The sequence below is a fragment of the Ambystoma mexicanum genome, chromosome 5q (genome assembly GCF_040938575.1).
Source record: "Ambystoma mexicanum isolate Mex_15411 chromosome 5q, UKY_AmexF1_1, whole genome shotgun sequence".
Taxonomy (NCBI): Eukaryota; Metazoa; Chordata; class Amphibia; order Caudata; family Ambystomatidae; genus Ambystoma; species Ambystoma mexicanum.
The window spans coordinates 1,263,119,865-1,263,146,598 of record NC_090933.1 but is presented as its reverse complement, the minus strand read 5'-3'; the positions used below and the strand labels follow the sequence as shown (position 1 = coordinate 1,263,146,598).

General features: G+C 47.4%; 1 protein-coding gene across 3 annotated transcripts in view; it reads right to left on the bottom strand.

Moving 5' to 3' along the window:
- Nucleotides 1-26,734, bottom strand: part of LOC138498002 (alanine aminotransferase 2-like) — a 248,218-nt gene that overhangs the window by 166,133 nt on the left and 55,351 nt on the right. For all 3 annotated transcript variants that reach the window (XM_069621781.1, XM_069621779.1, XM_069621780.1), the window contains exon 3: nt 9,839-9,947. In XM_069621781.1, the coding sequence (XP_069477882.1) occupies nt 9,839-9,947 (109 nt within the window). The remainder of the gene's footprint in view (nt 1-9,838; nt 9,948-26,734) is intronic.

The window sequence follows — 26,734 nt, the reverse complement described above, 5'->3', positions numbered from 1 at the left end:
CTATTGTGAGGTAGGTTTGGAGGGCGATGAGGAATACTTGGGAGGAACATCCAGCCGAAAGAAAGTTACCAGGGTTAAGTAACTTGTTCTTTCAATGAATTGTGTCCTCCCACGTATTCCTCCTCTTTTATAGACTCCCAAAGTAGGATTTGATTTGGTGGAGGGAGTAGAATTTAGTTTTTAATGGTTTTCATGAACCGAGTGCAGGACCGCTTTTCCAAAGCTCCCATCCTGACCGTGGAAATATTTTAGGCAGTAATGCTTTTTGAATGTGTGAATAGTAGACCACGTTAGTACTTCACAAATACTTTTTATTGGTACACCCCTTTGCAGGGCTGTAGAGGTGGCCATGCCCCTGGTGGAATGTGTCCTTAACCCTTCAGGAGGATCCTTCCCTGCCACCCTGTAAAATTCTGAGATAGCCAGAATTATCCATCTGGATGATATCTGTTTAGTAACAGCCTGACCCAGTTTGTGGCCCGTATAGCCAATGCAAAGTTGATCATTAATGCAGAGTTTTGACAGTCAAGATATATAAAAGCTTAGACCTCTGCGAGGGTTCAACCTATGTAACCTCTCCTCCTCCTTGCTAGGATGAGGTGGGGGATAGAAAGAAGGTAAAACAATGTTCTGCCCTAGGTGAAAATCAGAAATGATTTTGGGTAAAAATGAAGGTTTAACCCTTAGAACAACCCTATCCTTATGAAAGATAGTAAAGGGGCTTGGACAAAAGTGTCTGCAACTCACTTAGTCTACGGGCTGATGTTAGAGCTACCAATAGAATGGTTTTAAAGGTTAACAACCTTAAAAGACATCAGTGTAAAGGTTCAAAAGGTGCACACATTAGGAATTTTAGAACCGGATTAAGGTCCCAAACTGGAAACTGGAAAGGAGATGGGGGAACACATTGGTGAGCCCCTTTAGAAATTGTGTCGCCAGTGGAATTTAGAAGTATGAACATTCCTCTGATGAGAGCTTAAAGATGGACAGCGCCACCAAATAGCCTTTAATAGTACCAATCTGGAGCCCCAGATTGGCTAAAGATAGTAGAAAGGCTAAAACATCAGGTGTCTTACACAGAAAAGGATCTACATTCTTTTCTCTGCACCAGTCGCAGAATTTATTCCAACGGCAACAGTACAAAGACTTTGTTGCTGGCTTTCTGGCTGAAAGCAAAATCTCCATTACGTCATCTAGGAGGTCCCAATCCTTGTATCTCAGCCTTTCAGAAACCAAGCATGAAGGGTGAGTATTTTGACCTCTTAATGGGTAACCCAGCCTTCCTCTTGTGAGAGAAGGTCCTTGCTTTGTGGAAGACGCATCGGAGGACAGATGGACATTTCCAGAAGGTCCGGGTGCCATGTCCTCCTGCCCCAATATGAGGCGATTAGGATCATGTGTTTCCCGAACATTCTCAGCCTCCTGATCACGTGAGGAATGACGGGGATTGAAAGAAACACGTACAGAAATGGAAATTCCCAGTCCACCACAAACGTGACTACTAGAGGTTCTCTTGGGGGAAATTCCCTGGAGCAATACAGTTCGCACTTCGGGGAGACACCGGTCACAAACAGATCCACTTGAGGGGTTCGCCCAAGGGTGAAGATCTCTTGAAGGACTTCCTGAGCTTCTTCCCACTCGTGGGAGACTGCTCTGCCTGCTCAAAGCGTCCGCTGCTGGGTTCTCCTCTCTGGCTAGGTGAACTGAATATTGAATTGGCCACTACCAGAGCTGCATTGCGTCTCTGCACAGTGGTAGTGACTCTACACCTCCTCTCTTGTTGAGGTAGTACATGGCCACCATGTTGTCCGTCATTATCAGGACATTCTTTCCCCATGCAGAGGGCAGAAAGGCCTTCAGAGCTAGTCTGATTGCTCTCAGTTCCAAAAGATTGATATGTTGTTTGGACTCAGATCGAGACGAACGACCGCTGACTGTCAGATCGTTGGTGTGGGCTCCCAACCCATGAGTGAAGCATCCATCACTACTGTTATCTCTGGCCATGGTGGCCAAAAAGGTTCTCCCTTCAGAATGTTGTCCTTGCAGGCCTACCACAGAAGATCTTGTGCGACCCTGCTTGGAACGTGAAGTAGGTCTGACATATTCCCTTAGAACTGGGACCACTGAGTTCTGTCTGAGAGCATATTGAAGGGACCTCATTCTCAGGTGGGCTTCTGTCACCAGAAAAATGCAGGATGCCATGAGGCCGAGCAACCTCAAAAAAAACGAAGGATCAGGAGACACTGGGCACTTACAAATGTTGTGACCATCTGTAGAATGTATTCAGCCCTCACCTCGAGTGGTGAGCTCTTTCCCAAGGATGTATCCAGTACAGCTCCAATGAACTGGAGCTTTTGCGATGGTGTCATAGGACTTCTTGTAATTGAGGGGGAAGCCCAGTCTGTGAAGAGAGTGGCAGGTAACATTGAGATGATCCAGGTCTTGTTCAGGAGAATGCACCGTGATCAGCCAATCGTCCAGGTAAGGGTAGACGTGAATCCCCCCTCTCCTGAGACTCGCTGCCTCTAGCACCATCTGTTTGGTGAAAAAAGGTCAGCCCGAATGGCAGAATTTTAAACTGATCATGAGAACCGCTAACTGCAAACCTCAGGTATTTTCTGTGCTTGAGATGGATTAGCACATAAAAATAAGCATCCAATCCCGGAGTTGGAGGGCTTGAAGGATCTGAGAAAGAGAGAGTATCTTGAACTAGTCCTTCCTGAGTAATCTATTCAATATCTGAAGTCCAAGATGGGTCTCAGTCCTACATCCTTATTAGCAAATAAGGGGAATAGCAACCCTTGTTCCTCTCCGTTACAGGCACCAGTTCTAAAGCGCCTTTCTCTAGCAGGGTTAAAATTTCCTGCACAAGGAGCGGATCTGGAATCCTCAAAGAGTGGTTCCCCGGTGGAATGTTCTGAGGTCTCTGTATAAAAGGAAGGTAGTAACCGTGGGCTATGGTTTCCTAGGCCCAAGCATCCAAACTAATGTCTCGCCATTCTTCCAGATGCTGAGACAGCCTGCCCCCCCATTGGTGAACTACTCAAGACCTCAGAGAGGTTTTGAGGTGGCCGATGCAGTGGCAGATGATAAAGATGCTCCTGCTTGAGCTGGCTTCGCACCTCTCCGTCATCCACCACGAGGGAATCTTCTTTGGCCACTTTGACCAGCCATTCCTCACGCCCTTCCAACTGAGGAGTAGTAGCGAAAAGTTCTACCCCTCCAAGGTTGTCCACTAAATCTAAAAGGATGAGGTTGCCTAATAGCAGCACCTAAATATTTAGCTGCCACCTTCGAGGTCTGCAACTTCTCAAGACTCTCGTCTGCCTTGTTGCCGAAAAGGTGAGACACATCAAAGGGCATGTCGAAAAGTCTGGATTGTACATCCGGTGCAAAACCTGACTTCCTCAACCACACAAATCTTCGCATAACGGTGCTAGTAGCCATGGCTCTGCTTGTGCTGTCAGCAGAATCCAGACTTCACTGAAGAGACTCACACATGGCTTCTTTGCCGTCTCCAACTATGGCTAAGAACTCGTCTCTTTCATTCCCTTTGGGAATGTGCTCTACCGCCATGGAAATGCAGTCCCATAGAGTGAATGTAAATTTTGCAAGGGCACATGCAGAGTTGGCTGATTTGAGTGCCATGCTCCCTGAAGAGAATACCTTCCTTGCCCATCCATCTTCTCTTTTGTCATGCCTATCTGGAGGGATGGTATGGTAAGCGCTTGCTTAGAAGTTGCAGTAGCTGCCTGTACCACCAGACTCTGTGGAGTGGGGTGTTTTGACAGGTATTCATGGTGTCTACTGAAAGGGCAGTACTTCTTGGTCAAGTTTTTATTTACAGCCAGATTGGTTTCCAGTGCTTCCCAATTCGTCGCCACCCTTTTTTGCTGAAAATTGTGAAAAGGTAATACAGGAACTGACTGAGGACCCTTATCCAGGATGACTGTTAGATCATCCTGTTCGAATGGCAATGGAGGCCTACTCCACCACATGTAGTCTACTACCTTGGACATTGGAGTTGCCTGTGAGACGCATAAGCATGCTCCCCAGCTTCTGGTCTCCAAACTCCAAATCAGGTGAGGTGTCTACCACACTGGCTGTCTGCAGGTTGTCATAAAGGTCTCTTAACCTTGACTCCTCTGAGATAAAACTTTCTGGTACATTTGGCGTACCAAATTGGAGGCCAAATGGAGCCTCGTTATCTGAGGGCTCATTCTCCTCATATATAGAAGTAAGGGACTTAAAATAGTATTTTCTTGGTAGAGAAACTTGACTGGCACTTGGGGCAGTCCAAGGTGTTATAGTCTACCCCGAGGCACCACAAACATATACCAAGAGGATCGGTCAATTACATTTTCGACCCACAATCACAACACTTTTTGAATCCGGTCTTTGAGGTTGTCGATGTCGATGAAGACATTCTCGGTTTCTAAAAGTAATGAAGTAGTCACAAAGTGAAGAATCACCCTGTATTTCTCTTAGCGATAGCATTTGCAGAAAAACGGTACTCAGGCCAACGAGCGCTGCGCATGCTATATATGCCTTCGATGACATCATCCTCGAGACGGAGGCCTTCGAGGGACATAGAGTCGACGCCATCAATGCACAGTGCCCTCTGCCGAAAGAAAATTCCAAAGCAGCTGAAGTTGGATATCGAATCTCAAAGATGAATACGTGGGAGGACACAATCCATTCGAAATACCTCCTTCGCCTTTTGTGGAAACATGGCTTGAGATAAGGCTATGCTGTTAAACGGGTGTGAAGGTGAACCAGTAGTGACCCAAACCACAGAGGATCACAGTCCAAATTAAAGGGAATGTCCAATGTAGGTCTATAAAAAATATATATACTTTAATGAAACACATCATCTGCCTTAGAACGAATAGAAAACACTGTACAAAAACCCATCCAAAGGGAGAACATAAAGGATGCAACAGACTGGAGAAAGTAGCACTCTGAGCATATCTGCAGGGGTGGTTGGTAAGTTAATGGCCACAAATAGGATATATTATTGGTGAAAACAGGAGCGATCATGACCTAACCAGTCTCTAGGGTCCAGGTGGACCAAGGGAGCAGTTCAGAGTCAACAGTACTTGGATTCTATTCTTGGTGGGCCTTGCAGAGTCAGACCCAGTGTCAAACGATGATGCAAGCGGATCAAGCTTGGTCCGGGCATGTTCGATCATGGGGGCCCAAGCAGCAAGCAGGCGTTGAGTAGGAGTGAATGCGGTCGCTCGGTGCGGTAGAAGGGTGTCTCTCAAAGAGGCAGGTCGGGCGGGCAAGGGATCGTTTTGCAGTTGGCCAGGCCGAGTCGGGCTTTAGCTGCCTGGAGGGGTCGATGAGTTATGCTCCAGTGATTTGAGTCAATGGGTGACAGTCATGAGAGTGGTGATCTTGGGTGCATAAACGTGCAGGTAGATGAGGCATGGTTCAAGGGCTTGCTGGGTTAAGCCCTGGTTAGAGTTGGCGTGGACTCTCCAGTGATTTGGTTTGGGTCCCAGCGTTGAGCAGTTGCTTCAGGCCTAGCAGGTAATGAGCTTTGATGAGGACACGATTTAATGTCCAGCTGATTTTAAGTGCAAGCAAGTTTGAAGTGTTGAATGAGCGAAAAAGCCAGCGCTGGTGTCTTCTCTATTGTGCAAGGTGCAGGGAACACACAGCAACCAGTCCGTTGTGGCAGACCCAGAACCGTCGGCTGGTCTGCCTCTCTAGTTTCTGTGAGGCCCACTCAGGGGGGCTTAAGGACATGATGGTTCCGTACAGGGTCTGCTCTCCCAAATCTAGGAGATTCGGTGCAGAGTGGTAGGTCCTGGTTCACTCAGAAGGTCACTTCCAACGTGCCCTGGGAGTGGGTAGGGGACAGATCCACCATCTGCCGTGGACAGCTCCTTCTTCACCTCAGGCTGAGGACTTTGGAACCCATTGGAAAGAGGGATGTCATTTCACCAAAATGTCAGGGGTAGTGGAAGGAACAACACATGACCCTTGACCTCTGATAACATCACAGAAAGTGATGTAATTTGACCCTCCCTCCAAGTGACATCACAGGAAGTGATGGCACACAACCTTCCAACCCATGACAAAGCAGGTAGTGGCATCACATAGCATTGTTCCTCAGTACACTAAGAAAAATATGGTTACAATATCAGTTATATGATATAAATTTCATCACCATATGTAGCGCAAATATCAGTCTGTATAGGCACCTAATACCAAATTGCTGTGAATGTGCCTGGCCACAGACTGGAAACAGAGACTGACCAACAACACAAGTCCAACCAGAAAAATGATGGTCTGGAAGGTTGCCCAGATCTGTGCCAGTGGTTATGAAAGGTTTGAAAATTTACAGCAATCACCTTTTCTGTTTTGCTTATTGGTAAGTAAACCCCTGTTTTTTTGTTAGATGGGAGACAGAGGGTAAGGATGTGTCGCAGGTCACAGTAATTGAGGGTTTCTTTATTTTAAGATGTAAACAGCAGCAGCAGCAGATCAATGACATCATCCCTAGAAAAGGCCAATTTTATTATTTCCTTTGGTCCTTTATAACTTGCTTAAGGCAAGCCTCCTCCAGCTTCTAAGCACCGAACAGGAACTGACCACATGTTGCACTGTATCCCCTTGTTCCCAAAGCAAGTACATTGCATTTCATTGACCCTGAGCTATCCTTGCAAATATATATATTTTTTTGCTTGAGGAAGCAACAGATGGTTTACTTCAAAGGTGGAGGGCAACCTCATGTAAATAAATTATCTCACCTTGCATCTATCTACAGTGTGCCTGTGATGCAGGTCTAAGAGATCTGGGGTCTTGTCACACGGTGCCCAGGCAGGATTGGTGGCAGAAGCCAATGGGGCACACCCCTCCATCACAGGCCAGTGGCTCACTGGATGTGGAAAGCAGACAACGAAATACACTGATGCGGTCATGCTGTGCTGCCACTGAGTACTGCTGGCTGCTCTTACCCATTCCCAGCTAGCTAGACCTGGCCCCCATACCCTTCCTGTTGCTACAGTACTGGGCACAAGCTGCACAGACAGCCCCGCCTCTGAATTCAACCATTCAGCATTCTTCACTAATGGACTGCCAACCTGTTAGTGATCCAGGCTTCATGGTTTTTCCTGCATCTCTGTTATTTCTCCAGCTAACAAGATCTAGATTCCAGGTGAAAAACGCTGTGGCACATTTAGAGGCATTTACAAACGTCGTTTTCATCTGCAACACAGATCTCTGCTCTTGGCACTGGCTCTTTGTCCATTGGACCAGGGGTCGAAAGGACATGTCTATGGCTAGCAGAGGGTGAGCCAGGGGTAGCAGGGGCTGACCCTGGCAACCTCCAAACGACGTCCCGAAAGGAAATTCAGTGTGAGAGAATCTGTTGAAGTGGTAGAAGAATGCTTCTTTTTAAAAGGCACATGTCCCCAGGTGATTGGCCTAAAGCTAGCTTTCGTTAGTGGTCCAATCCCTTTTCTTAGACGGGGTGGACTTTGCCCTTCTGATGTCACAACCAAAGTGGTTTGCTCCAGAAGAAGTGTAGGGGACAGGAAAGAGAGAGAGAGAGAGAAAGAGACCCTTTTGGAGATGGAACTACCGTCAGCGTTACAATTCCTCACAACCGCATTTCGTATAGCTCACTATTTCCCAACTGGAGACACCATTGCATCATACAACTTATTGAATCCTCTCAGTTGCCTACAAAATGCATTTTCTGTTTTCTGTCCCAATTGTGAATCAATAAGCCAAACAACAACTCTTTAGAAATCCTTGAAATTTGTCAATGTCACCCGCCCTGCTATTTTTAATATTAGTGAAATGTGCTATGTCTAGTTAAGTGGTTAATCAATTTATTATGAGGGTCATGAGGGAAAGGGGCAGAACTCTAATCAAAATGATCATTGGACAAGATTTTACGAGATAAAATGTAGTTTGTATGCTTTTATGGCTGTATTCCACCACCAAAATAAAGTTTTGAAATTGAAAAATTTAAATTGCCTGCAAAGCCTTACTTTTTGGAGGCCAGGCGAGCACCGTCCCTCAATAAACCATGACAAGTCCCCAACTCTTTGCTCTGCAGAGCCTTTCTGTCAATGGAGACTCCTCAGAGCCTCTATTACAAACTCTCTCAACACCTTCACATCCCTGCTTAAATTTAAGATCTCCCACAAATCCTCAGCTCCAAACCTACCCAGGGATATTCCCTTCTCCTATGTGGAGGAGCACTGGTCTCCAGGATTGCTTGACCAAATGGTACCCCTTTAGTCCTGGAGGCCTCGAAGGGTCACTCATGGTAGGCAGGCCCAAGGCCTCCAGGCCTTCCAAAATCATGAGCCTACTGATAAATATCTATTGATTTTTTTCATAGGCCAGTCTGCCTCTTCTCCCGCCCAGACCCAAAAGGCACTACATTCTTCATAGCGCCTCATCTAATTCTGTAAATATATCATCAGCCTGTTCGCATGAAAGTCATGGCTGCATATTTCATTGCACACCCTTCAATGATGTAAGCTCTGACGTCATTGTAGTTTGTGCAATATTTGTCAATGTTGGGTTTATGTGCAGAGTGTTCTTATTTACTAAATATGAAAACAGCTGGTTTTGGTCCATTTACTAGTTGTAGTATTAATTGTCATTTATATAGTGCCTTTTTCCATTCGTATGGCCTCAAAGCGCTTTGTGGTAGGAACGCCCTCTGCGACCGAGGTCCAGGTATGGGAACAGTCTCAAAAAAGGCTTAAAGTGCCTGTGTGCATTTGGCCAGGATGAGGTGGGCTGGCTAGGCTCCAGTAAGCAACCCAAGAGGCCAGGCATGTGGATGGGTGCTGAGGGAGGTCACTACAGACCACTAGTGCAAGAGACTCGATATGTAAACCAGCTTGATGGAAAATTGTCCTAGGTTGTCGCTGTATTATAATGGCAGAGGTGTTAAGGCAAGTCTGGTGTAAGGGGCAAAGTCATTACGTGCCCAGCTAGACCGAATTCGGCGTAGTCATATCTGCATTCTAGAGCGTGTGGATGGATAGCTGTGCCCGTGGCAGACGTCCACTGAAGTGGTGTGTTATATATACCTTCAGCTCACATGGAGCTTATATTTGATCTCACTGTGTGAGCCGGATCTCCTCAAATTCCGGAAGCTCCTCAAGACTTTCCTTTACACCTCCTCCTTCTCCCTCTCCCTCCCCACCATCGCTGAGATTGATGACCAGGCCCTTATGTGTCCTCCTGGGTCCTGCCACCCCCCCCCTGCCGCAATTGCCTTCAGCCTCCGCCCACTCCCAGCCCTTGCCTTTGGGCGCCCACTGGCCTGTCCTGCCTCACAGGCCAGCACTTATTGTATTGGCAGTAACCACTCTTACCAAGTGATCTCTGCCAGGCACTTAACAGCTGCTTGCAACTTACTCCCTAGCACTTCTCTTTGTGGAACTCCTAGCACTTACCCCCCTCCCTCGTCCCTTCTCTTTCTCTGCACTTGCACGTTGTGAATGCTCACAAGGCCTAGTAGGACCGCCTCTCTCTTTCTTTTCAGTGTGATCATATTTGCCTTTCATTCCCATGTTCCCTCCCTGTGGGCGCTTTGAAAGAAAATTGACTTGATGTATAAGCGCCTTACAAATGCACAATTAATTAATAAAGTGTCCACGATACTAATACTATTGTCACAAACTGCTACCCCTGCTGCACAAGACCGCTGCACAAGACAAGACAAGGAATACACACTACGCTTATTTCGGTGTCATGGCTACCAAAATTGGAATAGTGAGAGAAACCAAACTGCCCCTCATAGAGGGGAGGAGCAAGAGAGTGTGTAGCAAGGAAATGAAGTAACTTTTCTACATACCAATGGTCCCGCCAGCTACATTCTTAAGGATGTCCCTGGCTCTCTGCTTGGCATCCTCCGGCAGGCTGGCACTGTTTAGGAGCTCTGGGTAGGCGCAGATGGCACAAACCTGTAGGGATGTAGGAAGAGTGAGTTTGACATGTACACCAAGGCAGAACCGCACCCCACGGACCAGGAGGATGCTAATACATTAGCGCTGGTTGAAAGGATTTTGAGAAGAGATGTTGTTGGAAAGATTGTGAGTCTGTAAATTGAAGGGGCTCGTGGTTGGTGGTGCCTTTGCAGGCAACAGGTAAAAGCAGCCTTTAGGAAGCACGGTGGGAATGGGTGCCTGTGCATTGGGCATTTCCACTCATATAAGTCCCCTCTCAGGGAAGGCTGTTAGGGCTCTGAGGCTACAAAGTCCATCATAAATACAATTTTTCTTACTCAACGAGGAAAAGGGCCTGGTGTTAGTCAACTAGGAATTATTTATCAGCATTGTGTAAAACACGTGTCAATATCATAACAAGCATTGCGAAGTCAACAGTTTTGGCTTTTGTGTAGGCATACGATAGGCCTTTGCCAGACACTGAAATAACAGTACCACCTGGCCAGGAAATGGCAACAGCTGAAAAATACTTTTGAGTACCTGGGCATACGATAAGAGTGCCTGGCAAGTGCCTATTTAATACCTTTAAGCATGTCCAAACTGTTGGCTTGGTCAATGCTCGTGTTTAACAGAACTTTGTTGCAAGTAGCAGATATAAATCAAATTTCTGAAGGCACACTTGGTTTAGAAAGATTGATTGTACCGGTAACTGGAATTAAGCCATTAACTCTAGGCAGACTGCTTCAAAATAACGCAGGGGTGTTGGGGAGAGAGCAAACGTTTGCGGTCACTACTAGATAAAGGTTGGCGCAAGAGATCCCATGAGGATATGTTTTGGGCAGGAAGTGAGTGGGAATGACTATAGGGATGAGCATGGCCATGGGCAGTCAATGGGTGACTAAATAACCAAACAACAGCCACAAGCTGTGAGTCCCACCTCATGTGCCATCATCTCCTTCCTAGCTGTACTCCAATGTTTCTGCCTTCTAATGGTCAAAACTAAAAATCGGGAGAACGGGGAACTAAACTTCGAAAATCTATTGGCCAGAGTGGTCTGACGGAGGCTGTCATGAAGCAGTCCGGCATAGCTTTGAATATTGAATTCCAGATGTTTTTGAGGGAGCAGGATATCTTCATGCTGGTTCCATGCCTTGGTGCCCTACTTTTCTTTGACTCCTCCCCTATTTACTACACCCTTACCCTTTCTTGGCATTTGTTTGATCGCTCCCCGAACAAAAAGGAGCAAAACTGAGGCAAATGTAGCAATGAAAATGCACCAATGAAAATGCATAATGGCACACAGGCACCGATGTGATGACCTGCCCGTAATCCAGCTGTTGAACAGGAGCAAAGTGGGATAGCTGGGGGTCTTTACCCGTAGATCATCTGGTAATTAGGGAGGGGGCTGTCACATACATGCCAACCCTCCCGATTTAGGCGGGAGACTCCCGATTTTTCAGTGAAAAATATTGCTATTTTTCACTGTTTCCCGCCTGAAATACCTGTAGTCCCAATGCATTCCTATGTGGAAATGTTTGTCTCCCGATTTCCCTGTGGAAATCTCCCTCCCAGCTGTGTCTGAATGTTGGCATGTATGGCTGTCATGATGTAGAGGGACTTCTCCAGCCACACCACATCGTTATGTGAGTGGCTCACAGCTCAGGCTGTGAGAGCTTCAATGTTTACTGTGGGCTAGGGAAGGGGTGGGGCTTGAGGGACACGTGGTTCTGGGGTTTCGGCAGTTGGCCGTTATGAGGTAAAGGAATAAAGACGTTATTCCCCTTATCTCCGTTTGTGCGTGTTTGTGGGCCCACGCAGGCCTGTGCACCGCTTTGAAATAGGAACCCTCGCAAAGTGTGCTTGAGGGTTCCGACACTTGTTGTGCCTGAAGCTGACAGAGTGAAGGAAGAATCCTGTCACCTAGAACACAATTGCACACAGAGGGTGCCGTTGAGCACTTTGCACGCGTATCAACGCGCCTCCGGATGTCATGAGGGAAACTGGATGACAGGTATTTTCACAGCCTGATATTTCCGGAAGCCCTGCCCTGTTAAGAAAAAAAAAGAAAGCAACAAGTGATATGTTAATGCCAGTATTAAGCGCAGGCAGCGCACGCACAGCAGCTCATTTTCATGAAGGAGAAGGAAAGCAGGCTAAAAGCCCAGCCCCATTATTATTAAAAGGGGAAACATTGAAGCAGAGCTATTTGTATTGTCACAAGTTATACACAAATCCGCAAATAAAGCTCTACATAGCGGGGTCTGAAGAGGAAAGGTTTTCTAAGGCAAAGTAAAATACCGACCAAACCCTGCATAAGAAAGAAAAAGAACGAAAATAAAGGAATAATAAGAGAAGGAAACATGTTACAGACAATCCAGGTTTGGCACAAACAAGTGTAATTACAGGGAAGTGTTTCATTATCAACATCTACCATTTTGCAATACTTCCGTTAACATGTCTGAAGAAACTCCCACGTCCTCCACAGAGGCGAATACCTAATGAGGCACAAACTACCACAAGTGGAGGCTCACAATTATTACAATTCCCACAGGCTTTTGAAATACGAGACACCAGCAACCTAGGACCCAGATAGGTCACATGTTTACGTGATTTTAATTTCTATGTTGGAGCTATCGGATTAAACGATGACACCAGACTCAAGAATAACCTATCAATGGCCGTGGGTCCTGGAGTAAGAGACATTGTAGGAGAGCTGATCAATCTAGAAACTGCCACATAACAAGAACTACATTGTAAGTTAACAGAATACTTCACACCTTTAACCAATGTGGATTATGAAAGACATATATTCCACACCACACGTCAAGAAAAGGGAGAATCCATCGACAACTATGTAATGTGTTTGCGCATAAAATTGAAACACTGAATTCCATCGCCATACCAATGAAGAAGCCCTTAGGTCACAAGTAGTAGCTGGGTGTGAATCACATACTTTTCACAAAAAAACTGCTACAAAAACAACGCTCACTGGATGAAATGCTTGCCCTGGCCCGCATGGAAGCTGCAGTAGAATCCCAATTAGACAATCTCAGCAAGGTCACCATGCAGACAAACCCCCTGAACAAGAAGTAGTTCATAAACTGGCATCTACTGGCAACTCAACATCAATTCAAAAAGAAGCTACTTGTTACAGATGTGGTTATGAGTACCCCCATGCTAGTGAATGCCCAGCCATGGGTCAAACGTGCGCAGCCTGCGGTGGATACAACCATTATAGAGCTATCTGCAAGAATGCTCCATTTCAACTTATAATACGGAAAAACTACAGGGAGGCAAGAAGGTTGACACCCACAAGATCACGTGAAGAAGGACCAGATCATGATCCAAGAAGACAAAGGCATGATGGAAAAGATTATAGGAGAATGTTTCTAAAATATGAGCACAAATCCTCTGATCTTTCAAAGCGCAACAGGAGAAGACGCTATGTCAGAGACATTGAAATGAAATCACCTTCCAGCAGTGAAAGTTCTTCCTCAGGAGATGACCAACGGAAAAAGGGATATGTGTGGGCCTTGAACAATACCACTGCCACTGAACATAGTCCCATTCTGAGCATTCAAGTAAACAACACTCCTCTGGATTTCCTCATCGACACTGGTTCTACGGTCTATATAATAAGTGAAGAAGCTTATAATTCACTGCCAAATCCACCAAAACTCCAAAAGGCAATGGTAGACATATACCCTTATGGCTCCACCACGCCTCTTCCCTGTAAAGGAGTTACGTCTGTCGTTTGCTCACATAAGGCTCACACAGCGAAAATTCAGATACATGTGTTAAAAACCGAGGCAAAAAGTGGTTGCATACTCATTTTTAAAACTGCAGTGGACAAGGGATTAGTGCACATCATGTACCAACTGATGGCGCATAAATACTTTTCTCGACCACAAGACATTGAAGCTACGTTTCCAAAACTTTTCAAAGGTCTCGGAAAACTCAAGAATCGGAAAATCCAGCTTCACATCAGGTCGGAAATAAAGCCTATTGCTCAGCACTACAGGGGCATTCCGATAAACATCCAACGCCAAGTAGAAGATGAAATCAATAAATTACTGAAACAACAGGTTATAGAACCAGTGACTAGACTCACTTCTTGGGTATCTCACATAGTGCCTGAGCCTAAAAAAATAAAATCGCCAGAGGGATCAATCAGACTCTGTGTGGATATGAGAAGAGCAAATGAGGCTATTGAAAGAGAAAGAAACCAAGCCCCAAGAATAACCAATATGATTCATCTGTTGCACAGAGCCAAGTACTTTTAAAAACTTGACTGAAATAAAGGATATCATCAAATTGAAATTGCCCCGGAATCCAGATATATTACCACTTTTGTAACTTTTCCAATATAAATGAGTCCATTTTGGTATTTCCTCGGCAGCAGAGATTTTTCAGGAAGAAATACATAAAATCATCCTCCACGTTCCAAACTGTCTAAACTACTCAGATGATCTACTTGTGTATGGAAAAACGAAAGAAGAACATGATGCTGCTCTGCACAAAGTATGCTCGGCTCTGGAAACAGGTCTCATGCTTAATCGAACCAAGTGTGAGTTTTGCAAAGATTCTCTAAGGTTCTTCGGTCACATATTTTCAGAAAAAGGAACGAGACCGGATCCAGAGAAAGTGTCCGCCCTCAATTCAGCTCAGCCACCACAGAACATATCAGAATTACAATAATTTCTGGGTTTGGCTAGTGTAACGCTCACCTGTTCTTTCCCACGGGGGCGTCTCCAGACACACTCCTGAGGACTCTTCCGTATTCCTCTCTCGTCCGGAACCTCTGGATAAGCGGATTCGGCTCTAGAAGACAGGAGGGACAGCTTAGATAACTTGGTCGCCCGCCTCCCGCGTTCCCATGCAGGTCCCCTAAGGACGGTTCTCACCTTTTTGATATTAACGATGTGCTCTCCGTCCTGCCACTCGGGGAAGCGGTGCGTCGATTTGGGCCCGTACTGCCGAGTTACTTCACTGGCGAGGGCCGGAGTTCAGACCGGCTGCAACTCCTTCTTCAGGTAAGTATTAATGTAAAGTCTTTATTGATAGATTAAGTCTTTGGCATGAGTTACTCTTGTCTTAGTCGCAGATGGTGGAGGTTGCGAAGAAAGCTGAAGACTGTTCGAGCAGGTAAGCAGAGTTGCCTTGCGGCGCTGGAAGCATCCTAGCAAATGACTAAACTGCCAACTTGTCTTGCAGACCTCGGCGACTAGAGGTGATGGACTTGCCTTGGTTGCTCCGAGATCGGTGGATGCTGCAGAACTGGCGAGTATGGCGATGGACTTGCCTTGGCTGCTCCGAGGTCGGATGCTGCAGAACAGGTGAGTATGGCGGTGGACTTGCCTTGGTTCTCCGAGGTCGGAGGATGCTGCAGAACTGGTGAGTATGGCGACGGACTTGCCCTGGTGCTCCAAGGTCAGGGAATGCTGCAGAACTGGTGAGTATAGCGATGAACTTGCCTTGGTGCTCCGAGGTCGGGGGATGCTGCAGAACTGGCGAATACGGCGATGGCCAGGCCTGGGTAGGCTCCGAAGACGATGGATAAGCTGAGCAGGTAAGGATGCTGAGCAGGATGAGAGTCACGCTGCAAGGCAGAATAACGCGAAGCACGTGCTCTTGATCGGGTGTGGTTAAATAGCTGGGTAGTGTCCCAGGTGCCCTTGGGGCGGCCCCACCCTGAAAGCTAGACCGCAGCATACAGTTCTCTAGTATTCCACATGGGGACGGCCATGCTTACCCATCGGCCATAGGAAGCCTGTCCCAGTGAGCGTCTCCTATGCCAGCAGCGCCAGGACTGGCTCCAGGGCATCCGAGGGGGTCCCAATAGGGTTCGCCAGGGCCCGTGCCCCTTTGAGGGGGACAAGGTCATGACAGCACTCCCTCCTAAGGCCCCTCTCAAGGGAATTCCTTGGCCTGGCCCTGGTTTTGAAGGGAAGGTCCGGTGAAAACGCTGGATCAAGCGTGGGGCGTGAACCTATACGCTGGGTTCCCAGGACCTATCCTGAGGTCCATACCCTTTCCAGTCCACCAAATAATAGAGTTTCGATTTCACCACCTTAGAATCCAAGATGTCTTTTACTTCATACTCCGGTTCGCCTTGAATGATGAACGGTTCTGGTGGGGTTGTTACACGGGTCCCTGGCTTGAATGGTTTCAGAAGTGATACATGAAACACTGGATGTATCCGCATGTTCGTAGGTAGTGTCAGTTTCACCGCTGCCGGATTAATGATAGCTTCCACTAGATATGGTCCCATGAACCGTGTACGGAATGTTTGTTTCCCTTTAAGTGGTACGTGTTTGGAAGCGAGTCATACCATATCTCCCACCTGATAAACCGGAGCCTCAGAGCGGTGCTGGTCAGCGAACTTTTTCTGGCGAGTCTTAGCCTGGCGTAAGTGTTCTTGCGCCTTGGCGAACGCTTGGGTGATGGCATTATGTAGGGTCTCGACTGCAGGCATTTCCAGGGTTGTGGGGATGTCTAACTCAGAGGTCCGTGGATGCCACCCATAAATTGTAAAGAATGGAGTCTGTCCAGTGCTGCTATGTAATGAATTATTGTAAGCGTATTATGCGATCCATAGGAGTTCTCTCCAGTCTCCTTCGCTCTGGTGAAGCATGCAGCGCAGGTATTGTTCTAAAGTCTGAGGAGAACCTCGGTCTGATATCAGGACTGAAGGAAATCCGTGTAGGCGAACAACTTGTTCCAGGAAAGTTTTGGCGAGGCCAGAGTCCGTGGGCAGCCCTTTGAATGGGAAGAAGTGAGCCATTTTCAAGAACAGGTCCACAATCACCAAGATGGTGTTGAAGCCTTGACACGGAGGAAGATCCGTAATAAAGTCCAACGACAATGTGTGCCAAGGGGCCGGGGGAATGTCCAACTGTTGAAGGAACCCTGCTGGTTTCTGCTTGCTCGATTTATTTTGGGCGCAAACTCCACATGAAGACACAAATTCGGTAACATCCTTGCGCCACGTTGGCCACCAGTAATTTCTTTTGATTTTGGCTAGAGTCTTGGCAATCCCTGATGGCCCTCCATGAGGGAATCATGGTGCTCGGAGATAACCACAAACAACCGGTCCCGGTAGTATGGCAGCTGCCCTTTCACGCTGTAGTGCTTTCCTCGAGAGGCCCACTCCTGTAGCTGCTCCTGTGTGAGGACCTGTTGAATCTCGTAAGGAAGTTCACTTAGGGTAATGGTGGTGGTAATTCCCAAGACCCGATTTTCTGGTATGATGGCCACTGGGTCCGGTGGTGAATGTGCCATTTCGTCCGTGCCCATACGAGAGAGAGCGTCCGCTTTGCCGTTCTGGACTCCCGGTCGATAGGTGATCACAAAGTCAAATTCAGCAAAGAATAGGGCCCACCGCAGTTGTCGAGACGATTGGGTTTTTGCTCCTTTCAAGTACTGGAGATTCCGATGATCTGTTATTACAGTGACGGTGTGTCGAGCTCCGAGCAGGTAGTGTCGCTAGGCTTTAAAAGCAGCCTTAATGGCTAGCAACTCTTTATCAGTAATGGCGTAATTTAGTTCCGCTGGTGTACCTTTTCGTGACCAGAAGGCCACCGGATGCAATTGGCCAGTCTGAGGATCTTCTGGGACAGTGCTGCCTCCATGGCAAGATTGGACGCATCGGTTTCCACAATGTAGGGGAGTTCTGGGCACGGGTGTCGCAAAATTGGGGCGGAGGTGAACCGCGCCTTTAGTTCTTGAAAGGCCCTTTCCGCTTCTTCGGTCCACTGGAACGTCTTGTTAGTTTTTCTGAGGAATGAAGTAATCGGTAGCACTATGAGGGAAAATCCGGGGATGAAGCGCCGGTAGAAATTTGCAAACCCCAGCATGCTTTGAACTCCCTTAATGAAAGTGGGAGCTGGCCAATTAAGAACTGCATCCACTTTATGGGCGTCCATTCGAATACCTCGGGGAGAAAGGATGAACCCTAGGAACTCCACTTCAGTGACATGGAATGAGCACTTTTCCAGTTTCGCGTATAGGTGATGTTCACGAAGCTTCACCAAGACAGCCCGCACGTGTCCAATGTGTTCTTGTTCAGAGGAGGAGTACACCAAAATGTTGTCGATATACACGAGAGCACAGACATCAATGAGCTCTCGGAGGACGTCATTCATAAAATACTGGAACGCAGCAGGGGAGTTGCATAGGCCATACGGCATGACTTGGTACTCAAAAGAGGCCGTACTTGGTACGGAATGCCGTCTTCCATTCATCCCCTTCTTTTCTACGTACCAGGTGATAGGCCCCTCTCAGGTCCAATTTGGTATAGATCTGTGCTTCCTTAACTTCCAATAGTTCCTGGATTAGGGGTAGTGGGTAACGGTTTTTCAGTTATCTGGTTCAATGCACGGTAGTCAATGCACGTTTTCAGATCCCCCTCTTTTTTCGGTACGAAGAACAGCGGCGCCGCGGCCGATGACTTGGACGGGCGAATAAAACCATTGGCTAGTTATTGCTTCAGGTAGGTCTTCAAATGCTGATTCTCGGGTTCTGTAAGCGCATAAATGCGCCCGCATGGAATTTGGGCTCCCGGCAGGAGATTGATTTGGCAGTCATAAGGCCGGTGAGGCGGCAGCGTATTCGCCTTCTCCTTCTGAAAAACGTCCTGGAAATCCTGATAGTGAGTCGGCAAAGTCGAAACCCCTCCAAGGGTATGAGTCACGCCTTGCCGCACCAGAGAAGTTGTGAGCTTGGTCTTCCGCCCCTTCGGGTAACAGGTGTGCGTACAGCTGTGGGCGAAATCTAACTCGCGAGCTTGCCAGTTGATTCGGGGGTTATGGGCCACCAACCATGGCATCCCCAGGATCAACCCAAACTTAATCAGATCAAAGGCTATGATTTCGCGATGTCCATCTTCACATAGGAGGGTAAGGTCCGAAGTGCACTCTGACACTGGACCGGAAGCGATTTCGGTGCCATCAACTGTGGTTTCGTTCTCTGCGGTTGTCTTGGAGCACAGGACTAGGCCCATCTTTGCTGCGAGATCTCGATCAATATAGTTCCCCACTGCCCCGCTGTCTAGGTATGATTCTAAAGAGTGCATCTCAGACGGGTGTTGGTGAGGAATAATGATCACTGGTAGTGCAAAATTATTGGTCTGAAACTGGATTTCCTCGCTCGACAATTTGACCCCACAATTGCCGGGCTTGGTCGTTTCTCGACTCTTCATCTGGTATTTCCTTATCCGTGGCACCAACTGCTCGCCTGCGGGGCTTGACTGGACAGTCCTTTAGGAAATGCCTTCCTTTTCCGCAATACAGGCACAGTTGCAACTCCCTCCTTTTTTCCCTTTCGGCCTTGGTTAAAGGGGGCCTAACACCGCCTATCTGCATTGATTCACTGGTTCCATCAGAGCCCCGTGGGATGTGCTCCTTGGGACAGACAAACAAGGGACGTGAATCTGACCTTCCTCGATCATTCTTCCTATCCTGCAGGCAACAGTCCAATTGAACCACCAAACTGATGAATTCGGTGCAATCCTGGGGTGGATCCACCACTTGGGCCAAAACGTCTTTTAGCTCCCCACGAAGACCCCGATAAAACAACGTGGTCCGTTTATCCTCAGGCCAGTCCGCTTCGACCACCAGTCGATTGAAGGTTGCTATGTAAGTTAGCAGGCCTTGACTCCTTTGGCGGAGCAACAAAGGTTTTTTATCCAGGGCTTGCCCATGGTGGCGTTGATCGAAAAGTTTCTCTAGTTCCCGTTGGAACCCCTCAAAGTCTCGCAACAGGGGGTCGTCTCGACTGATGATTGGAACCGACCAATCGGCCGCACTCCCACTTAGGTACGATAGTACGAAAAGCCACACGTGCTTGGTCCGTGGGAAACGCCCCCGGCCTACACAAAAAGTAGAGGCGGCATTGATTCATGAAAGTGGCATATCTGCGGGAGTCCCCCGCAAACCGTTCCGGAGGAGCCAGTGGAACAGTCCCTGGAAGGTTAATCTGAACAGGACTGTTCGCGGTAGTCGAAGTGGAGGGACTTATTTTGGGTAACTGGGCTTGTCCAGCCTGTGACTGGAGGAGTTGTCTTCCAAGGTCATCTGTCCTTTCCTTGGCGACAGTCACTTCTCTTTGCAATGCATTAGTCTCCTGCCATGCGGAATGGACTTCCGCACGCAATTGCCCCAACACTTGGGCCAGCTGGTCAGTTTCCGACGTTTCCATAATAGACGCCCAGGTGGGTTTATGTGTTAGGGCTTCGCGTTCTGTAACGCTCACCTGTTCTTTCCCACGGGGGCATCTCCAGACACACTTGTGAGGACTCTTCCGTATTCCTCTCTCGTACGGAACCTCTGGATACGCGGATTCGGCTCTAGAAGACAGGAGGGGCAGCTTAGATAATTTCTTACTTGGTCGCCCGCCTCCTGCGTTCCCAGGCAGGTCCCCTAAGGACGGTTCTCACCTTTTTGATATTAGCGATGCGCTCTCCGTCCTGCCACTCGGGGCAGGGGTGCGTCGATTTGGGCCCATACCGCCGAGTTACTTCACTGGCGAGGGCCGGAGTTCAGACCGGCTGCAACTCCTTCTCCAGGTAAGTCTTAATGTAAAGTCTTTATTGATGAGAATTAAGTGTTTGGCATGAGTTACTCTTGTCTTAGTCGCAGATGGTGGAAGTCGCGAAGAAAGCTGAAGACTGTTCGAGCAGGTAAGCAGAGTCGCCTCGCTGCGCTGGAAGCGTCCTAGCAAATGACTAAACTGCCAACTTGTCTTGCAGACCTCGGCGACTAGAGGTGATGGACTTGCCTTGGTTGCTCCGAGATCGGTGGATGCTGCAGAACTGGTGAGTATGGCAATGGACTTGCCTTGCCCGCTCCGAGGTCGGAGGATGCTGCAGAACTGGTGAGTATGGCGGTGGACTTGCCTTGGTGCTCCGAGGTCAGAGGATGCTGCAGAACTGGTGAGTATGCTGCAGAACTGGTGAGTATGACGATGAACTTGCCTTGGTGCTCCGAGGTCGGGGGATGCTGCAGATCTGGTGAGTATGGCGATGAACTTGACTTGGTGCTACGAGGTCAGGGGATGCTGCAGAACTGGTGAGTTTGGCGATGGCCAGGCCTGGGTAGGCTCCAAAGACAATGGATAAGCTGAGCAGGTAAGGATACTGAGCAGGATGAGCGTCACGCTGCAAGGCAGAACAACGCGAAGCATGTGATCTTGATCGGGCGTGGTTTAAATAGCTAGGTAGTGTCCCAGGTGCCCTTGGGCGGCCCCACCTTGAAAGCTAGACCGCAGCATACAGTTCTCTAGTATTCCACATGGGGGTGACCATGCTTACCCATCGGCCATAGGAAGCCCGTCCCAGTGAGCGTCTCCAATGCCAGCAGCGCCAGGACTGGCTCCGGGGCATCCGAGGAGGTCCCTATAGGGTTCGCCAGGGCCCGTGCCCCTTTGAGGGGGACAAGTTCATGACAGCTAGCTACTGTTCTCGATATATACAAGACTACGCCGCAGTGAGTAATCCTTTGCCCCTTCTCACACGCATGAATCACAATTTTGAGTGGTCAAAAGAATGTCAAATAGCTTTTGAAACCATTTGTGATAACATCTCTAGGGCTGACAATATGGCATATTTTGACAATACAAAGAAAACTGTAGTAATAGTAGATTCTAGCCCCGTAGGACTTGGGGCTATATTAACACAGTATAATCCAGCAGATTCCAATGAAAAATTTGTGGTAGCCTACGCAAGCCGTAGCCTCACAACGACGGAAGAAGGTTACTCACAGGCAGAAAAAGAAAGTTTAGCAATAGTATGGGCTTGTGAATACTTTCATTTTTATCTATATGGCAAGGCCTTTACAGTCATCACTGACCACCAAGCCCTTCTTACTCTCTTCGGTGATCCAAAATCAAGAATGCCTCAGAGAATTGAAGATGGTGTTTATGCTTGCTGGATTACAAATTTGACATCATACACCATCCTGGAAAAGAAAATAACCCAACAGACTACCTGTCTAGACATCCGACTGGATCACCTGATACAAAACCATCCACTGCAGACGATTACATCGATTACATCAATTACATCATCCATAATGCTCAACCGTTGCCTGTGGAATTGTCTACTCTAAGGAAAGAATCGGAAAATGCTAAAGCCATAAATATAATAAATCATTGCTTACGGACTGACAGGATGGCTCATGCTAAACAACAAGCCAAAGCAGAAAAAGAGTCTGTGATTGAAGATGTCAAAGCGCTGGAACTCGTAAAAGATGAACTGCCAGTTGTTGCGAATCATATATTGCTGAAAGGTTCAAAGATTGTCATACCCTCAACATTAAGAGAACCTGTAATTGAAGTAGCTCATGAGCGTCATTGTGGTCTAATATCCACAAAACGCCTCTTAAGGGAAAAAGTATGGTTTCCAAAGCTGGACACTTTAGTTGAACAAGTGGTCGGAAAATGTGAACTATGCACTAGTGGCTCCCAAGCTACACCCAAACCCTTTACAAATGTCAACACTTCCCGGTGGTGTCTGGGAGGAAGTGGCAGTAGACTTGTTTGGACCCCTGCAAAATGGAAAGTATGTCATAGTGATTATTGATGAGCACTCAAGATTTCCGGGAAATGCACAGTGACAGTGATGGGCCGCCAAGCGCAGATGAGTCATACCTAGGTGATAGTGAACTGTCTGATGAGGCAGACCAAATGGAAGGAAGTGACTCAAGTGCTCAAGAACCTCCATGTCATGGAAGACCTCAGCGCTGTTGCATAAAGCCCATCAGGCTAATTGAAAAAATGGGATAACAGTACAAGTCCAGTTGAACTTTAAAAGGGGATGAGATGTCATAATGTTAAGGGACCTCTCCAGCCACACCACGTCGTTATGTGGGTGGCTCACAGCTCAGGCTGTGAGAGCTTCAATGTTTACTGTGGGCTAGGGAAGGGGCAGGGCTTGAGGGACACGTGGTTCTGGGGTTTCGGCAGTTGGCCGTTATGTGGTAAAGGAACAAAGACGTTATTCTCCTCATCTCTGTGTGTGCGTGTTTGTTGGCCCACGCAGGCCTGTGCACCGCGTTGAGATAGGAACCCTCGCAAAGTGTGCTTGAGGGTTCCGACAGGGGCAGTCTCCTGTTAATGTTCAAAGCACCCCTTTTCTAGCTATTATTTACCCGTGTCATTGCCCTTAGATCTATTAGTGAATCCCGTCCTTTAAATATCGACTCCACCGCGACTTTATCTCATCAAACCGTCGCTGGGTGAGAAGGTGACCACAGAATTAGAGGGAACAGCTGCAGCAGCTTCCTCTGCAGTCTGGGCGATATATATGTCCACAGAGGTCCAGGGTCGGACTAGGATATAAATTCGCCCCGGCCATCAATGTAAAAGTGGCCCACAATCACATATTGCTGCTAGGGTGGCCAACTGTCCCGCATTTTGCGGGATTTACCCGTAATTGGGCACCTTGTCTCGCAGTTTGCTGAGTGGCACTGCGGTAGGCGGGTTATCCCAACTTGCTCTTTTCAGCACAATTTGTGCTCGAACAGAGCAAGTCGGGAGTCACAATTAGCCATGCTGGGGTCTGGGGCCGGCCGCTGCAGGGCACACAGGTCACAGCTAATTGCTGTGCAGCCATGCCTGTTTTATAGATTAGCTGCCACTTGCCAGCCACTGTTATTCTGATTTCTTGGAAATGTAGGTTTATGACCCCCTCCCCGAACCGAGCGGGGAGGGGGTCATATACATACTTTTTCCGCAAATAGGAATGACAGTGACTGGCAAGTGGCAGCTAAATCTGTGAATAACAGTCCTATTGCAGTCAATTGCCCCTGCAGCTGCTGACATGACAGGCCTGCTGTGCAGTCATGTCAGCAGCTGCGGGGGTCAATGCATGGATTCTGCCCGTGCCCGGTGCTCTGCGGTATTGCACGGAAAGGGGCGGGCCAAACATGGACACTGTGACGTCATCACCACCTTGTGTCGTGCAAAAGCATCTAAAAAAGTTGACCACTCTAATTCCTGCTATTGGTTACTTTGCGGAAAAGGCTGTGTGAGTACTACCCAATCGAGGGTGAGCAAAGAGGACGGATGTGCTTTTCAATGCACAGATTCTGGGGCTATTGAACACATTTTGAGGCTACTGCACATATTTTAGGGCTAATGCACGCATTCTAGGATTATTGCATGCATTCTAGGACTCTTGCTCGCATTCTAGGGCTCTAGCTCGCATTCTAGGGCTATTGCTCGCATTCAAGGGCTATTGCTCGCATTCTAGTGCTATTGCTCGCATTCTAGGGCTCGTGCACGCATTCTAGGGCTCGTGCACGCATTCTAGGGCTAGTGCATTTGAGTGCAATGGTTTGCACACATTCTAGGGATGTTCCTCACATTCTGGGGCTATTGCACACATTCTAGGACTATTGCACACATTCCAGGGATATTCTTCGCATTCTGGGGCTATTGCACACATTCTAGGGATATGGCGCGCATTCTAGGGATATTGCTCACATTCTAGGGATATTGCTCACATTTTAGGGATATTCCTCGCATTCCGGGGATATTGCACGCATTTGTAGGGCTATTGCTCAAATTCTAGGGCTATTGCACACATTCTAGGATTATTACACGCCTTCTAGGGCTCTTGCACGCATTCTAGGGCTCTTGCTCGCCTTCAAGGGTTCTTGCTCGCATTCTAGGGATATTCCTCGCGTTCTGGGGCTACTGCACACATTCTACGGCTATTTGCACGCATTCTAGGGATATTCCTCGCATTATGGGGCTATTGCACACATTCTAGGGCTCTTGCACACCTTCTAGAGCCATTGCATGCATTCTGGGGCTATTGCTCACATTCTAGGGCTATTTCTCACATTCTAGGCATAGTGCACGCATTCCGGGGGTATTTCATGCATTCTGGGGGTATTGCATGCATTCTGGGGGTATTGCACGCATTCTAGGGGGTATTGAACACATTCTACGGCTATTTCCTGCATTATAGGGCTATTTCTCACATTCTAGGGCTCTTGCACGCATTCTAGGGCTCTTGCTCGCCTTCTAGGGTTCTCGTTCGCATTCTAGGGATATTCCTCGCATTCTGGAGCCATTGCACGCATTCTAGGGATATTCCTCGCATTATGGGGCTATTGCACACATTCTAGGGCTATTGCACACCTTCTAGAGCCATTGTATGCATTCTGGGGCTATTGCTCGCATTCTAGGTCTATTGTTCACATTCTAGGCATAGTGCACGCATTCCGGGGGTATTTCATGCATTCTGGGGGTATTGCATGCATTCTGGGGGTATTGCACGCATTCTAGGGGGTATTGAACACATTCTACGGCTATTTCCTGCATTATAGGGCTATTTCTCACATTCTAGGGCTCTTGCACGCATTCTAGGGCTCTTGCTCGCCTTCTAGGGTTCTCGTTCGCATTCTAGGGATATTCCTCGCATTATGGGGCTATTGCACACATTCTAGGGCTATTGCACACCTTCTAGAGCCATTGTATGCATTCTGGGGCTATTGCTCGCATTCTAGGTCTATTGCTCACATTCTAGGGATAGTGCACGCATTCTCGGGGTATTGCACACATTCTCGGGGTATTGCACGCATTCTCGGGGTATTGCACGCATTCTAGTGCTATTGTACACATTCTACAGCTATTTCCCACATTCTAGGGCTATTTCTCGCATTCTTGGGATAGTGCACGCATTCTGGGGATATTGCACTCATTCTATGGCTATTGCACTCATTCTAGGGATATTGCACACATTAGAGGGATATTGCACACATTCTAGGGATATTGCTCACAATCTATGGATATTGCTCACAATTTAGGGATATTGCACAGATTCTAGGGCTATTGCACAGATTCTCGGGCTATTGCACAGATTCTAGGGGTATTGCACGAATTCTGGGGCTATTGGAGGGTAAACATGAAAAGAGAGGGTATTAGGGAAGGACACTATTTCTCCCCACACAAAAACGACACAGAATTGTTTTTTATATTGAAAAAAGAAAATATTTTGCAGATAAATATTTTGATGGAAACTAATTTTGAGGGATCCTTTTATATTTGCAATTACTTAGGAAAAAATATCAAAGCATATGTTTTGCAGAATACATTGTGAGACACTAATTAGAAAGCGTTATGAAAATCTTTGACATTTTCTAACCAGAAAGAGACATTTAGGATGTGGGCAAGTGTGTGTAAGGGGACGTGACTCAAGAAAAACAAAGATTGACTTCCATCTCCGGAGTGAAATGAGACAGGTCAGGATGTCAGCAATGGAAAGAAGGTTCTACAGTGGTCTACGGTTTCATATCCTGCGGGCACCTCTAGCAGTATTAGAGAAGATGGTTGGTTGCTATCGAAGGCTGCAAGTTATTCTTCACTGACATCTAAACTTGCTTCCTCTCCTCTCTGCTGTTTTAAACCCGCCTGTGAAAAGCTCTGGTCTTTGACAGCAGAGCAGCCTGCACTTTGCAAATTCAAGTAAGTCCTGCAGCATACTTTTCCTTTAACCATTCCTAGGGTGATGAATCAGGTGCCATTAAAATGGGGCAATAACCGCTGTTATTATATTGTTTAAAAGCTGGAGGAATCTGGCATGAAGTGCTATATAAGCACACACGTTTCTATTGTGTATGTAATTGTTGAATGGTTAAGAAGAATTGGGTTCTCCCTCATTTTTTGTTTTCGGGGGATCAATCTTGAAAACGGAGGAAAAATTGACACAAACCGAACATCAAGATTGATTACCCCTCTCTTTATACCAGAGTTGTAGAACAGGACAAAGCACGTTCTCCACTATCTATTCGTCAAGCAGA